The following is a 14,891-nucleotide window of genomic DNA, read 5'->3' on the forward strand; positions in this document are numbered from 1 at the left end:
CATCAATCTCTCATTGTCGATCACCGGAATTATAGTCTTACTATGAATTGACTAGAGGAAATATTCACGATTCGCATTGGTTACACCCTCGGCTAGAGCTTTTGCACCCGCATTGGTTTGCCACTTTTGTTTCAATTCCGCCACTTTGGGATCCTTCTTGGGAAGGATATTAGCAATCGAATTGATTCACGTACACCATTGAACTTTTTTGCTCACAGACCGTAAATGGATACGTGTCAGATTTTACCCAATTTAGGTATGGAAACGGAGAGACCGATCTACAGTATTGGGACGATGCATATGCTCTAGACCCAAGTCACGATGGAGCGATCTGACCGAGAGTATACGTATTCACGACTATCTCATTAAATACTAGTTAATACCAACGAACACTAAGAATACTACTAAGAATACTAATAATACTTCTTTGAGCCCTGGCCAAATTACGGTACTGTTGCCTTCCTCATTTTGGTAGCCGGCGTTGAACTTCCAACCAATCAAATGACTGTCGGGTGATATTTTCTCATGGTGGGGAACAGCCGGAGACTTGGCAGGGTCACGGGCTGCAAAAAGCACAGAAAAAAAAAAGATCGTCCAACAAATTGTCCACAAGGCTGATTGGGCGTTCATCACCTCGAATATCCACCATGTCTTCATCATATACTATGGAGGACTACTGAGTACTAGTCTCAAGTCACGATGTCACGATGGACAGTATCGCTCCCCACGAAGAATCACCCAGGACGGGAAAAATCATGCATGACCACGCGCTGGGAATGGAGTCAAGAATGGATTGACCGGAGAGAATTCCAGCCAGAATTCCCAGGCAACCCCTGTTCATGACAATGGAGGTTGAACGTTAAGACGGGAACCACTCGATTCTAATCGATGGTGAAACACGCCCGCCCCATGATGGTGCCTGGAATAGCCTGAGGTGGCTTTTTTTAATTTTTTCAAATTTAATTTAATTTTTTTTTTTTTTATCTTTCTTGCCCTGAGTGATACCCGTGGTACGGAGTACACATGTTTTTGCCCTTTCAGATCCTTTGCGGCTTGTTCCTTCACACTTCTTTCTTCCTTTTTCCTTCTCTTTCTCTTTCTCCCCCATTTTACATCCTAACCAGATTGACCGTCCTTCGTTTGTCTCGTATCAGTGTCCTGATCTGTCCCTCACTCTCATTTGACGAGTTACGCTCTTTTTTTCAGATACGAATTGATCTGTTGATCTTTTCCTGCTTCACCTTTGGGTGCTGGGTTTGACCCACCTCTCCCCCACAAGAACCAGTGGGAGTGGCATCTAGAATCTGCCTTGATGCTTGCCATTCGATAACCTAAATCGAAACTGTTCCTTGGAGTCGCTCGCTCGCAGTTACTAATTTTACCCCTCTTTGGGCTGCTGGACAGCTGTCGCTCTTTTTAAAATATAACTGGCCGTCAATCCCACTGCCCGTGCCGCGTCTGCAGCTCTAATGTCGACTCGGCCTGGTCTCGCTGAAAAGCGACTGTCGGCACATCGCTTCCAACAGATCCCTGATTATTCTGGCGACGGCATGGCCAACCCAAACGATGTCACCATTGAAATTCCTCTAAACCCCGTCCCTAGTCGGGGACAAACAGGCGCTCGCAAGACCAGTATCAACCCCACGAGCCCTGACCCCAATTTGTATGAACCGCCGGGAGAGGGAGGTGCCGAAGAAAAGGCCGCCCTGGTCACCGGTCCAGGACGTCGCAAACGAATTGATTCGGCGCGAGCGCGGTCATTGGACGATCCAGAAGATGGGACCCTGACGCGCATGGGACGCATCTACCAAGCCGTCTTCAACTTTTCCATCATCACCAGATATCTCATCTATGTGTCTCCCCTAGCGCTTTTGATTGCAATTCCCATTATTGTGGGTGCCACCGTCCGTCAAGACACGAGGATTGGCGGCGTACCCTTGCATTGGTTTTTCACCTGGATTGAGGTAGTCTGGCTAAGCTTGTGGGTGTGCAAAATCTTCGCTCACTTCCTCCCCTATGTCTTCCAATTCTTGGTTGGTATCGTTAGCTCTGGCACCCGCAAGTATGCCTTGATTCTCCAGAGCCTGAAATTTCCCATCGCCACCGTGCTCTGGGCTGTGGTCTCCCTAGTCACTTTCTTACCGGTATGTTCCAAAATCTTCCAAAATTCGATACAGCAGCAGGCCACTTGCTAATCAGGCCGCATGTAGATTATGACGTTGAACCCTGTCAAGAAGGCAGAGAATGATACGGGAACTAAGTCTTGGGAGAAAACGATCAAGAACATTCTGTTTGCCTTATTCGTCTGCAGTTTGATTTTCCTCGCCGAGAAAGCTATCGTGCAGCTGATCTCGATCAGTTACCACCGAAAGCAATTCGATAAGAAGATCAAAGAATCCAAGCGCAACGTCACCCTCCTGGGAGAACTGTACGATGCCTCTCGGAGTATGTTCCCCATGTACTGTAAGGAATTTCGCGAGGAAGATACTGCGATGACCGACATCATCGCCAGCAAAGTGAAGGGTATGCCGCGTTCGGGATCGGCGCCCTTGCGGCTGATTAGGGAAGTTGGGCAAAATGTTGGCCGGATCGGTGACAAGGTGACGGCAGCATTCGGTGATGTCGCTCAAGAACTCACAGGTAAAGAAGTGTTCAATGCCAACTCCGCTCGCTCCATTGTCACGCTCGCGTTGGAGCGCAAGAGGTCGTCGGAAGCCCTGGCGCGCCGAATCTGGATGTCGTTCGTTATTGAGGGGCGAGAGGCCTTGTATTTCGAAGATATTGCCGAGGTATTGGGTGCCGGTAAGGAAGCGGAGGCAGAGGAATGCTTCCAAATCCTGGACCGGGATGGCAATGGTGATATTAGTTTGGACGAGATGATCCTGACTGTCGCGGAGATTGGTCGCGGAAGGAAAGCATTGAACCACAGCATGCATGATGTGGACCAGGCGATTCACGTTTTGGACAATCTCTTGATGACGATTGCGTTCGGTATCAGTGTTTTGGTCTTTGTCTCATTTGTGACAAGCGGCTTTGGCACGGTGATCGCTGCGGGTGCCACTTCTCTACTATCCCTGAGTTTCGTCTTCGCCACCACCGCTCAAGAAGTCCTTGGTTCCTGTATCTTCTTGTTTGTGAAACATCCTTTCGACGTCGGCGATCGGGTGGAAATCTCCAGCCAGCCATACACGGTGGAACGTATCTCATTGCTTTTCACGGTCTTTACCAGCGTGACCGACCGTCGAACCACCCAGGTTCCCAACGTCGTGCTGAACACGCTTTGGATTGACAATTTCACCCGTTCCAACGCCATGCATGAGACATTGACTATTCCCATCAAATTTGACACGAACTTCTCCGATGTCGAAATGCTTCGGCAAGAAATGGAGCTCTTTGTCCGCGACAAGGAGAACAGCCGTGACTTCCAGCCGGACGTCAGCATTGATTTCGCTGGGGTGGGTGATATGGATAAGCTAGAGCTCGCTGTTACCATCTGCCATAAATCAAACTGGGCCATTGAGTCGGTTCGCGCGGCCCGTCGCTCCAAGTTCATGTGCGCATTGGTTGCAGCCATCCGCAAGATTCCTATTCGCGCCCCTGGTGCGGCCGATGAGGAACCTGCTGCCGAAGATAACAACGATGATAAGCCCGATGGAGGTGATAACAACGGCCCCGGCCTCAACACCGAAAAGATGGCAGTGTCTAGTCTCACCGCTACGGACAGCCTCCATGATCCGACTATGCCATATGGTGACTCACGGTCGACCGGTTTGGACCTTGGCCGGGATTCCGGCTCCCTGCAGCGTCGTGGAGGCGGAGCCTCGTCCACCTCTCACAGCCAAGGTACCTTCGTCGATTCCAGTCGTTCCGCTGGGGAAGGCGAGGGACACGACACGGAGAGCTTCCAATCGCCGGCCGCCTCCCCAAGAAAGGATCAGTTGGGCGTCCCCCATGGCACCCTCAACCGCGAGCCATCGACCGGCCGCCGCAAGGCCAGCGGCAATCAGAGCACCCAGAACACCTACCCCACTGCCACGGGCGGTGTTCCCATCCTGGCGGCGCCCGTTCCGCCTCGGCATGTTGTCACGGCTCCAGCACCACCTCCCTCCGCACCTCTACCACCGGCACCGCCGGCAGCGGAGTACCAGGCCTACCCCGGCCACTACTACGAGGACAGTCCATATGACTCCAGCGAGCGGTATGAGCTCCCCTCAATGCCACAGCCCTCAGAGCAGGAGACCTACGGTGAATATCCGTCGCCGCACATGAATCAGTCGCCGACCAACGAACAACACCCCTCCAATGAGCGGATGCCCGGTGCATTCGTCTCGCGCACATCGCAATACGGAGCGAACAGCCACAACACTCGCTGAATAACCAGTTAAAAGCATACATAAGAAATGATTAAAAGGGTATGATTTTATAATTTTGGGCGTTTTGTAATACCAGCTGTGCACAGTATGTACGGGAACCAATGTGTGTACGATGTCTCTTCTATCCAGCGATATGGACTAGCAATCTAGTTTTCTATTTTACCAGTATCATACATAGAAATCGAAGTCTGACCAAATCGGAGATATTTCATAATACAAATTAGCATAAAAAAAAAGACCTATAGTACAAATATGTGGCGGGTATCACAGTGAACAAACAGTCCAGAGCCCCATGAATGAGACATTACCTCAGCCCAGCAAAATGACGACAACGCATCACTTCAACTCCTTCCACGGATAAGAAACCTCATCATCCTTCCTCACCCAGATCTTCGACTTCCGCTTGTTCACCACATGCTCCACAAACACCTCCCGCGTATACTGCGCCTTGTACTTGCGGATCCACCGTGGATCCCACAGCTCGCTCGCAATGCCTAGATCCTTGCAACACCGCACCAGCGCATTGGACCGACATCCCTCCGTCGCAGTCGGAATCCCATCGGGGGAGAAGTAATCCTGTTCGCCGCGCGCAACAGAAACAAGCCTATCCATTACACAAATCATTTAGCCAAACCATCCCAATCCAGTAATCAAATCCCAATCCCAATCCCCAACAAAAAGAAAAAGAAAAAGGAAAAGGAAAAGAAGAAACATACCGTCCATTACAAACCAAAGCATACTCCCTCGTAACCGTCTTTGGAGTAACAATACTCTCACTCCGGGGCACAAGCCCCCATCCACCGGGTCCAAACGCCCGATTCAAAATCCGGCGGTACTTAATCTCCGGCAAGTAGAGTATGCCATCGGGCTTGATCTCCACTTCTTCCGGGTCCGTCTCGGCGAGGAGTATATCGGCCGCTTCCTTGGGGAATGGGGCTGCGGAAAGTCCGTGGAAGGAGCGCGTCCAGTCGATTTTTTCTTCTGGGGTGGTCTCGAGCTCGAGGGGTTTGTCGAAGAGTCCGGTTTTGGAGATGTTGGGGGTTGTGGGGTGGGTTGGGGTTGGGGAGAGGATTTTGGCGACTTGGGGGGAGGGTTGTTTTTGGGAGTTGGTTGGGGTGGTTGGTGGTGTTGGTTTGTAGTTTGTGGTTGTGGGTGTTGGTGCTGGTTTGGGTGGTTGTTGTTGTTGTTGCTGTTGTCGGTGGGAGGTTGTGCTGAGGGTTCTGAGTTGGGGGTGGATGGGCGTTTTTGTTCGGGACAGGAGAGTTTCTGCTGCCCGTAGGCTGCGGGGAAGTGACATTTTTGTGTCTGTTCAGGGTTGGGGGTTGGGATTGGAGCTGGCGTTAATTCTGGGATGCGGAGGTGAGTCGGATTTCTGATGTTACGTTGATAGCTTGATATAATCACGTGATACGATATCGACTGTTTTGAACAAGGATGGCAGAAGGGAGATGGATTGGATCTGATTAGTGTACATAGTATAGTAGTACATAGGGGTCTAGGATAAATAGATTATGTGTAGCAGATTCAAGCGTCCTTCGTTTGGGTGCGCTCGTCGTTGCCCTTGCGCTTCCAGCATTCGCGGAATGCCTCCATCTGTATGATTGGGACATAATTAGCAGTCTGTCAATTGAGCTGAGCCTTGAGTATGAGGTCCGGATTGAGGTATATGTGAATTTGTGGTAGTCCACAAAAATATCCCATATTGTGGTTTTTACAGCGGTGCTGGGTATTGGGCGTTGGGCGTAGGATGTCGGGATACAAGGTATCGGAAACCAACGCACCTCTTTCTTGCACGCCCGCCAGTCCTTCTTCGCAAAGTAACAGTCGTTCATTTTATCCTGCTCCACTACGCAGGGTCAGTCCAGCGATCTTCCGTTGGTAACCGTCCAGATTTGCAGCCCACCTGAGCAGCCCGTGCTGAAGATCCGCTTATCCCTAAGAAAACGATTCCCCGCGTCAGTTCACGAACAGTCATTCATTTCTCCGCAATCACTTCATTCTCTCTCTTACCACTCATCCGGCTCGTCGTCGTCCACGTCCACCACTCTCGGGTTTTGCTCCTTGGGCGACATTGTGATTGAAATTATTGCAGGTGAATAAGGCGCTGGTAGTTGTTTGTCAGGACGAGGAATTGTCGGAGGGAATTCTTGAACTCCGAAATGTCATCCGCAGGCCCCAACACCACGGGGAAGAAGGTCAACGTCCTGGTCTACTCCGGTATGTCCCAATATATATGGATCAATTTCACGTTATACTAATCAATTTATGTCTATACAGGCAATGGAACCACCGTTGAATCCGTCCGCCACTGCCTCTACACTCTCCGCCGCCTGCTAGCCCCCCACTATGCCGTGATCCCTGTGACAGCCGACATGCTCATCAAGGAGCCATGGACCCTCACCTGCGCCCTACTCGTGATCCCCGGCGGAGCCGATCTAGGATATTGTCGAGCCCTGAACGGTCCAGGTAACCGCCGAATTGAACAGTTCGTCCGCCGAGGTGGCGCCTACTTGGGTTTCTGTGCGGGGGGTTACTACGGCTGCAAACGGTGCGAGTTCGAGGTCGGCGATAAAACCTACGAGGTGATCGGGGATCGCGAGCTGGCTTTCTTCCCGGGTATCTGTCGAGGATGCGCATTCTCTGGCTTTGTTTATCATAGCGAGGCCGGTGCGCGGGCGGCGGAGCTGAAGGTGTCCAAGGAGGCCTTGAATGTGGGCATTGTGCCGGAGAGCTTCCGGTCGTATTACAATGGGGGCGGCGTCTTCGTGAATGCATCCTCGTATGCGGATAAGGGCGTCGAGGTGCTGGCCAGCTATACAGAGGAGCTCAATGTCGACTCGGGATCGGGTGCGGCGGCTGTTGTCTACTGCAAAGTAGGTGAGGGGGCGGCGGTTCTGACGGGGCCACATCCGGAGTATGTATCCTGGCGAGGTGATTTGAACGGAGACTAATGTGTCTAGATTCGCTGCCGTGAACCTCGACAAAAATGCCGGCGGTCCGGAATACGGCAAATTGGTAGACGGCTTAGCTGCGGATGACAGGGCGCGGACGGACTTCCTAAAGGCCTGTTTGACGAAGTTGGGACTGCAAGTCACACAGAACACGACGACCGTGCCGTCACTTTCTTCGCTGCATATCTCTTCCATGGACCCAGCTGATACCTCCTCGATTCTTTCGTCACTGCAGGAACTCATCACTACTGATGGAGCGCACCAGTACCTCAAGGATGAGAACGACACGTTCCGCATCGAGAAGCCTGAGGCTTGGAATATGCAATCGCTACAAGAGGCCCTTCCGGACGATTCGAAAGAGGACTCGGGTAAGGCTGAAGAGGGCATCATCGATTACAATGCTATTGTAAAACACCTTGTGATCCATGAAGACGTACCATCGTCGAAGATGACCCCCTATTTCAACCACCATGCGTTCTATTCCAATCTCCGGCAATACCAATCGCAAATGAAGGAGGGCGCGTCGGAGTTTGGCTCCAGCATTGTCTATGGAGAGGTTGTCACGAGCACTAACACCATACTAGAAAAGTAAGTCCTACATGTCAAGGTATGCTGGCCGTTTCTAACCCGGACAGAAATCCGAAGCTTCTTCGCAACTTGCCGAACGGGTTCACGGCCACCGCTACTACGCAGGTCGCAGGACGAGGCCGAGGCTCCAACGTCTGGGTGTCGCCCGCGGGCGCCCTAATGTTCTCGACGGTGGTCCGCCACCCAATGGAGAAGATGCAGTCTGCGCCGGTTGTCTTCATTCAGTACCTAGCAGCCATGGCGGTGGTGCAAGGTATCAAGAGCTACGACAAGGGCTTCGAGGAGATGCCTGTCAAAATGAAATGGCCGAATGACATCTGTGAGTTGTAGAAACCCCCGGATACCCGCTACTATACTGACTGAACAGATGCCCTGGATCCCGAGAACGCTGATAAGAAACGCTATACCAAAATCTGTGGTATTCTGGTAAACTCGCACTACTCATCGGGCGAATACACGTCAGTGGTCGGCATCGGCGTCAACGCAACCAACGCGTCGCCGACTACTTCTTTGAACGCGCTGGCCGCACACTTCCTCGGTAATAAAACGGCGCCTATTACCCTTGAAAAGCTCCTGGCACGATTCTTAACCACGTTCGAAGAGCTACACACTCGCTTCCTCCGAACGGGTTTCGATAAAACATTCGAGGAGATGTACTACAGTGACTGGTTGCATATGCATCAGGTTGTTACTTTGGAAGAAGAAGGCGGCGCCAGGGCCCGAATCAAGGGTATCACCCGAGACTATGGGTTATTGCTCGCCGAGGAATTGGGATGGGACGATCGGCCGACCGGGCGGATATGGCAATTGCAGAGCGACAGTAATAGCTTCGACTTCCTCCGCGGACTGGTGAGGCGTAAAGTGTAGCCTAGATTCGAGATAGATTCACGATACACGTCATGGGTGACAAGAATAGAATATAAAGAGATGTTGCTATATTTGGTGGGAAGGCTGAGCACTGTCAAGCAAGTGCCAAGGAGGCTTGGCCAACTGCCCTAAGACAAGGCTGAGCGGGACAGAAGTGGATCCCTCCGGTTGTTACGCCGGCAGCAGCTCAGCGTCAACAAGCTGTCAACAACTTCCAGTTGACCTGGTAATTCGCTCAGAAACCCCTGTCAAACCAGGTCTCCTAGCGTATTCTCCCCATGGGAGGTCCAACAAGAGACTGAGACTACCTGAAACGGCCCGTAATCACGGCGTCAGCCCTCGTCCATTCCTTCGAATTCTCTCAGCTAACACAAATTTGGGATTCGCCGATCATGTGCCGTGATCATCAGGCACCAGGATTATTTATTCGTCCCTCAATCCCTTTCGTTGGTGAAATTCTTTGACTTATTTTTTTTTTTCTCATCCTCTTTCCAACATTCAATCTTCCTCTCTCAACACTCACACACCCTCACACACACTTTCACCAACACCACATCCTCTCATCAAAATGTTCGGATTCTCTTGGTTCAAGTCTTCCAAGGAGGAGGAGACCTCCCAGCAGCCTACCTGGAACCCCAACACCCTCACCATGGAGCAGCCTACTAGCCCTGCGGCTCCCAACCAGCAGCAGGTCGTTACTGAGCAGCCTGTGCGTGACACCCTCCCATTCCCATAATTATCCACGTTTTTCTGCGACCGTGATTTCTTTTGATGAATACCCTCGTATCATATAGCTAATAATCCAACAGGCCGGCCAGGAACAGATGAACATGAACCTCCGTGGTGGTGGAAATGGCGGTGGCATCTGCTGCGGAATGTAAGTTCCCCTTACTCCCCCACCTAATGAGACCGTGATGCTTCTCAAATGAGTGTAATGCACAAAGCTAATGAGTCATGTACAGTTGCGCCGGTCTGGCTTGCTTCGAGTGCTGTGAGATCTGCTGTTAAAGTGTCGCACGGACCCCATCTTGGACATCACCTGCGGGCCGCCATGATGTCTACGCGACCGACTCTCGTGTCAATGTTAAAGATACCCAGAGTTCTAGACTCGCTATGTTAAATGTTAATGCTAGCTATGGATTAGATGCGACGTGAAATGGCCTGCGGCCGCATATTGTACTAAAGTTGAACTGGTGTTCGCAACGTGTACATATCAATGGACATGATAGGTCATGTCTCCATAAATAATCATCCGCCCACGTTCGAGTATCAGGACTTGGCACTGCTATGATGGTACCCAGGCTCAAGTACTATTTTCCGTAGAAGTCTTGGTGTCATCGTTCGTATTTCAGCCGTCATCTTGCATACTGGCGTTGAGCCACATGACGTGGGATAACATGCCCGGAGAAACAAACGGAGCGGAAAACTTATGTCAGCACCACATGAATTGCCAAGGAAGTGGAGGATCATTTAAAGTAGCAGCCTGAATGCCTTAGGACATAGTACATCCAACGGCCAACATCCAAGTGATCAATGTCACTAGACATCCATCACATGACCCCCTGAAGATTCAACCCTTGTAGCCGCCACCTTCGCCGTCATTCCCTCACATGCCGCATGCGGTATGCCCGATACATCTATGATGATCTGAGCGTATCTCCTAGTGACTCGGCCTCCCCGGACTCCGACCGCCCCCTCCCAAACAAAATACCGGTATCTCCGACTGGCCAGTGGGAGTCCGAATGACAATGCTCTCGGACGACTCCGACCAAGATATACCCCGTCAATCATGACCAAGCCAAGAGGGATCGGCGTTTCGTCAGTACCGTAGTGGGTTACTGTTCGAAGTGTCATGATGACTTGGTGGGACAGTGGCCCGGCTGGCTTAAGCCAATGGCTGCGGCTTTAATATGAAACCATCTATATGGGGTATACACTAAATGGGGATTAATTCATTTCAGCCATATCACTCGTCCTCCTATGCACCACTAGACCAGGATGCTTCTCCACTTCTGGACCTATACCCTCGGTGATAATGTTATCGCCCGAGGTAGAATTGACCGATCTGGAGGGCTAAATATTGCTGTACATCCACCCTTTGTCCTCTTTGTTGCACCGCATCAACCGCCCACCGGGAACGAGAAAGTCCACCATGATTCCCCTGCTCATTCTTGCGGCCCTCGCGGTCGTCTTCCGTCTCCTTTGGTCAATCTTTACGAGCCTTCGTCATGCTCAGAATGCTCGCAAGTGGCACTGCGGTGCTATCCCCACCTATCCGGGTGATATACTCGGCATCAACACGTTGAAGGAAGTTCTGCGTGCTGACAAGGAGAAACTCATCCCCGTTTTATCCGCACGGCGTGTCGAAACGATGACAGCCCGTGAAGGACGATACGTGTCGACCTTCCGCCTCCGCCAGATGGGGAGGGAGAGCATCTTTACTTCTGACCCGAAGAATATGCAGGCCATTTTAGCTACACAGTTCAAGGAATTCGAGCTTGGTGATCTCAGAAGACATTCCCTGCGCCCGCTGTTGGGCTCCGGCATTGTGAGTCCCTTTTCACCCTATGCCACACACAGCATAGATCCATTTCAAACAAGCTACGACGGTCACTGACACCGCCAATCTCAATCCAGTTTTCAACAGACGGCGAATCCTGGTCGCGATCGCGGACCCTTCTCCGTCCACAGTTCACCCGCGACCAAGTCAGCGACCTCGATCTCGAAGAACGCCACGTCCAAAAAGCCATGGCCGGCATACCCGCTGACCCTTCCACCAAATGGACTTCTGAAATCGACATCCAAACGATCTTCTTCCGACTGACCATCGACTCTGCCACGGAATTCCTTTTCGGCGAAAGCGTCGAAAGCCAATCTGCCGCATTAAGCGGTGGTAGAATCATCGAAGACAAATTTCCCTCCTACTTCGACCGCGGCCAATGGTACGCCTCGCAGCGCGCGCGCTTCGAAAAGCTCCACTGGATAGTAAACAACAAAGAAAGTCGCGAAACCAACCGTTTTGTGCACGCCTACGTCGACCGGTTTGTCGACGCTGCATTAGCCGCTGTAAAAGAAGGCAAAACCAACCCCGAAAAGAGCAACTCGGACCATTATGTTTTTCTCCACGGTCTAACTGCCGCAACACAAGACCCCGTCGAACTCCGCTCCCAACTCCTCAACATCCTCCTCGCGGGTAGAGATACCACCGCTTCGCTGCTGAGCTGGTGCGTTCTTCTCCTCGCCCGCTATCCGGATATCTTCCAGAAGCTCCGCAATACTATCCTAGCCGACTTCGGTGACTATGAAAATCCAAGGAACATCACCTTCGCTTCGCTCAAATCCTGTCGTTATCTCCACTACTTCATGAACGAGGTCCTTCGTCTCTACCCCATCGTTCCAGGAAACCGTCGCGTCGCGGTAAAGGATACCACCCTTCCCCGTGGCGGAGGCCCGGACGGCTCCGAGCCCGTGTACGTCCGCAAGGGCCAGCCCGTCGTGTACAGCGTGTTTGTCACGCACCGACGGAAGGATATCTGGGGCGCGGACGCGGAGGTGTTCAATCCGGACCGCTGGGAGAATCTCAAGGTCGGGTGGGAGTATTTGCCGTTCAACGGGGGTCCGAGAATCTGTATCGGGCAGCAATTCGCACTTACCGAGGCTGGATATGTGCTTGTTCGACTTTTGCAGAGGTTTGATCGGATTGTGGATGCGAGGCCAGAGAGGGATATTCGGTTTAATGCTACGCTGACTAGTGCGCCGTGGGAGAATGTGATTGTTAGGTTGAGGGAAGGGGCTTAGGAGATGCCTTTTGGGTGTGCTTGGTGGTTTCTTTGACAGATTTAATATTCACGACATGGTCTAATGATTCTGTTTCTTCTCTGAGAATATAATATGATATTGCGTTCCCTGGCACTGAAGCTAGTCCTATCTACAAACCTAGGTATGTAGTACCAAACGCCATCTCCACTACATGTAGCCACAAGGGAGCCTCCTGTATGAAAATATGGCAGTAAAATGCTAAGGGGAAAATAAGATAAGATAAAATTAATATTAATATATTACGCAGAAACTACCGTTTCGCACAGTCTAGAGATCTGAAAGGAGCTTACTAAACCCACTCAACTACTACTATCCAAGAATCCGAAACGTCCGCAAGTCGTTGTTTACTAAATCTTAAATAAATCACCTCCGGTCAATCAGATCAGTTGCTTCTGCACCTTGTCTGTCACGCCTCATAGCTAGGCTCCAACAAATTATGCTAGACTATATATTATCTTCTCATTGAAGGTTTATTCCTAGCAGGGGTTCACAGTATGGACACAAAGAAGGAAAAAGAAAAGTAGAGCAGATTCACCCTCTACAATCATCCATCTAGTCCTTAGTTATTAGGAGCTATCTAGCAATTCTATAGGGAGAATTAGAGAAATAAATTAGAGATTGTGTAATAATCTAACAAAAGAAATTGGTTAAAGGGACCGGTAAGGGGCCTGAGCAATTGTTGCGGAGTTGCCACCGAGTTAGGGCACGGTTTTCCGGACATAATCAGTTAGACAGGCTCTAAACCATCAATGTTTGACCTTCTATATATGAAAATCATAAAAGACTGAGTCCGATATCATTGCATACTGAGATCTCAGACTATGAGAGACAAACTTAATCCATAGCAAAAATAACAAACTCAACGACTCTTAACAGCGCGACGATACGGGTTAACCAAAGTCGAAGTTGCAAAGACATAAACCATGAACGACATAAACAAGCCCTGACTAATCCCTCCAGCAACAGTAATCAAGCCCAAACTGTCCTCCGAACAGCTCATATGATTCCGAGCCATATACATGACAAGCACACTCCACATCGGTGCGCTAATCAGTCCATTCTGGTAAGTTATCCACGCCGTATAGGACCGCATATCTCCGCGACGTTTTGCAGCACGTGCAAACGCAGTGAATAAGGCCATATAACAGATTAGCTGTGGTCCTAGTGCTAACCAAAATGCTTTTGGACGAGGTCCTCCGTTGAAGCTTGGACCTTTGATGGCCAGAAAGAGAAGGCCAAGTAAGCCGCTCGCTGTTGCTATTATGCGGGTATTTGGGTTGGTCAGGAGCGAATTCGAAGGGCGGACATGTCGTTGGCGAAGGTAGAATATGGAGGCTGCGACTAAGAATGGTCCGCTGAATATAGAAGAATAAAGGTTGACGATGTACTTGGTTTCGCCCCAGAGTCGACCCAGGGTTATCCATTGCACTCTTAGGATTGGAGCTGATAGCATGAATGCATAATTGAGGACCATGAATTCTCGGTGAGAGCCAATGTCGCGGTTCCAAATGGCATATATGGCACAGGCCATAGTCAATGGGAGACTGATTGATAGCGACGACAGGATATATGCAAAGGGGTCACCCGAGAAAACTTCCTTTGTCGGCACAGCATCAGCTAAAAAAGACCTCGAGGACCAAGTGATGGTCATGGCGCATAGGAAATATAATCTCCCAAGGTATCGATGGATCACTGGGTATTTGAACTGCAGGGTCGTGTTGAATTGGACTAGACCAATAACGATGGCTATAGAACCGGCAATCGTGTGAGAGAACATGGCTGTCAAGTTGCGCAAATATACTACCATCTGACCGCCTTTAACATCAGACATAGTGCCCGAGCCCTCCCCATATGCAAACTTTGGGGATATTAGGATGGCGAGAACCTTATCGCTCAGGTTGGATGTATGTGTCTTGTCAAAGAAGTACGTGAATGACAAAGGTGCAAAGAAAATAACCATCGAAATCACCATCACTTGAACAGTTCGCTTGTACACAAGACCGAAGCCATTGCTCAATCTTTTCGGAATTTGGATATCTTGTCCCATGGTGTCGGTGTTTGGTTTTGGAACTTGAATCGGGGACATTCTGAGGTAACAATGTCGAGACAAAGATGGCTAATGAGAGATACGACCTGGAACTGTCTCGCTTTATATCACTCGATGCGGAGGGAGCAGAGGAACTCTCCAGCAATACTACTCAAACCTATGCACCTCGGTTTCCCATATTTGAGCCCTCGGTTCCATACCCCCAGGCCCAAGAAGATAAAATGTCTTCTAATCAATCATAGTATG

At 50.5% G+C, this 14,891-nt stretch overlaps 7 protein-coding genes across 7 annotated transcripts; 4 read left to right on the top strand and 3 right to left on the bottom strand.

The window, feature by feature from the left end:
• The first annotated feature begins 1,014 nt into the window (after positions 1 to 1,014).
• On the top strand, positions 1,015 to 4,564 carry BDV27DRAFT_106689 (serine/threonine protein kinase). The gene is made up of 2 exons (XM_032064415.1): positions 1,015 to 2,144; positions 2,211 to 4,564. Exons 1-2 carry the CDS (start codon positions 1,470 to 1,472, stop codon positions 4,371 to 4,373), a joined length of 2,838 nt encoding a protein of 945 aa, XP_031928307.1. The 5' UTR covers positions 1,015 to 1,469; the 3' UTR covers positions 4,374 to 4,564.
• Positions 4,565 to 4,571: 7 nt separating this feature from the next.
• On the bottom strand, positions 4,572 to 5,702 carry BDV27DRAFT_127294 (putative mitochondrial genome maintenance protein Mgm101; the record flags this gene model as incomplete). Its single annotated transcript, XM_032066734.1, has 2 exons — positions 5,090 to 5,702; positions 4,572 to 4,977 (listed from the first exon to the last, which is right to left on the bottom strand). Coding segments are annotated over exons 1-2 (844 nt in total), but the record flags the coding sequence as incomplete, so codon positions are not given.
• A 195-nt stretch (positions 5,703 to 5,897) lies between these two features.
• BDV27DRAFT_157138 (uncharacterized protein) lies at positions 5,898 to 6,445 on the bottom strand (the record flags this gene model as incomplete). The annotated part of the gene is made up of 4 exons (XM_032072449.1): positions 5,898 to 5,966; positions 6,155 to 6,219; positions 6,277 to 6,308; positions 6,384 to 6,445. The coding sequence occupies 4 exons, from the start codon at positions 6,443 to 6,445 to the stop codon at positions 5,898 to 5,900; spliced, it is 228 nt and encodes a 75-aa protein (XP_031928309.1).
• BDV27DRAFT_106725 (biotin--[acetyl-CoA-carboxylase] ligase BPL1) lies at positions 6,370 to 9,205 on the top strand. The gene is made up of 5 exons (XM_032064416.1): positions 6,370 to 6,590; positions 6,651 to 7,287; positions 7,334 to 7,912; positions 7,960 to 8,231; positions 8,280 to 9,205. Exons 1-5 carry the CDS (start codon positions 6,533 to 6,535, stop codon positions 8,777 to 8,779), a joined length of 2,046 nt encoding a protein of 681 aa, XP_031928310.1. The 5' UTR covers positions 6,370 to 6,532; the 3' UTR covers positions 8,780 to 9,205.
• Positions 9,206 to 9,347: 142 nt separating this feature from the next.
• On the top strand, positions 9,348 to 9,787 carry BDV27DRAFT_157140 (uncharacterized protein; the record flags this gene model as incomplete). The annotated part of the gene is made up of 3 exons (XM_032072450.1): positions 9,348 to 9,488; positions 9,589 to 9,656; positions 9,742 to 9,787. 3 exons carry the CDS (start codon positions 9,348 to 9,350, stop codon positions 9,785 to 9,787), a joined length of 255 nt encoding a protein of 84 aa, XP_031928311.1.
• Positions 9,788 to 10,270: 483 nt separating this feature from the next.
• BDV27DRAFT_127305 (cytochrome P450) lies at positions 10,271 to 12,738 on the top strand. Its single transcript, XM_032066735.1, has 2 exons — positions 10,271 to 11,327; positions 11,417 to 12,738. The coding sequence occupies exons 1-2, from the start codon at positions 10,932 to 10,934 to the stop codon at positions 12,575 to 12,577; spliced, it is 1,557 nt and encodes a 518-aa protein (XP_031928312.1). The 5' UTR covers positions 10,271 to 10,931; the 3' UTR covers positions 12,578 to 12,738.
• Positions 12,739 to 13,457: 719 nt separating this feature from the next.
• BDV27DRAFT_171801 (uncharacterized protein) lies at positions 13,458 to 14,684 on the bottom strand (the record flags this gene model as incomplete). The annotated part of the gene is made up of 1 exon (XM_032075692.1): positions 13,458 to 14,684. The coding sequence occupies one exon, from the start codon at positions 14,682 to 14,684 to the stop codon at positions 13,458 to 13,460; it is 1,227 nt and encodes a 408-aa protein (XP_031928313.1).
• Between the last annotated feature and the right edge of the window lie 207 nt (positions 14,685 to 14,891).

The sequence above is a fragment of the Aspergillus caelatus genome (genome assembly GCF_009193585.1).
Source record: "Aspergillus caelatus strain CBS 763.97 unplaced genomic scaffold BDV27scaffold_73, whole genome shotgun sequence".
In the NCBI taxonomy this organism is placed as follows: Eukaryota; Fungi; Ascomycota; class Eurotiomycetes; order Eurotiales; family Aspergillaceae; genus Aspergillus; species Aspergillus caelatus.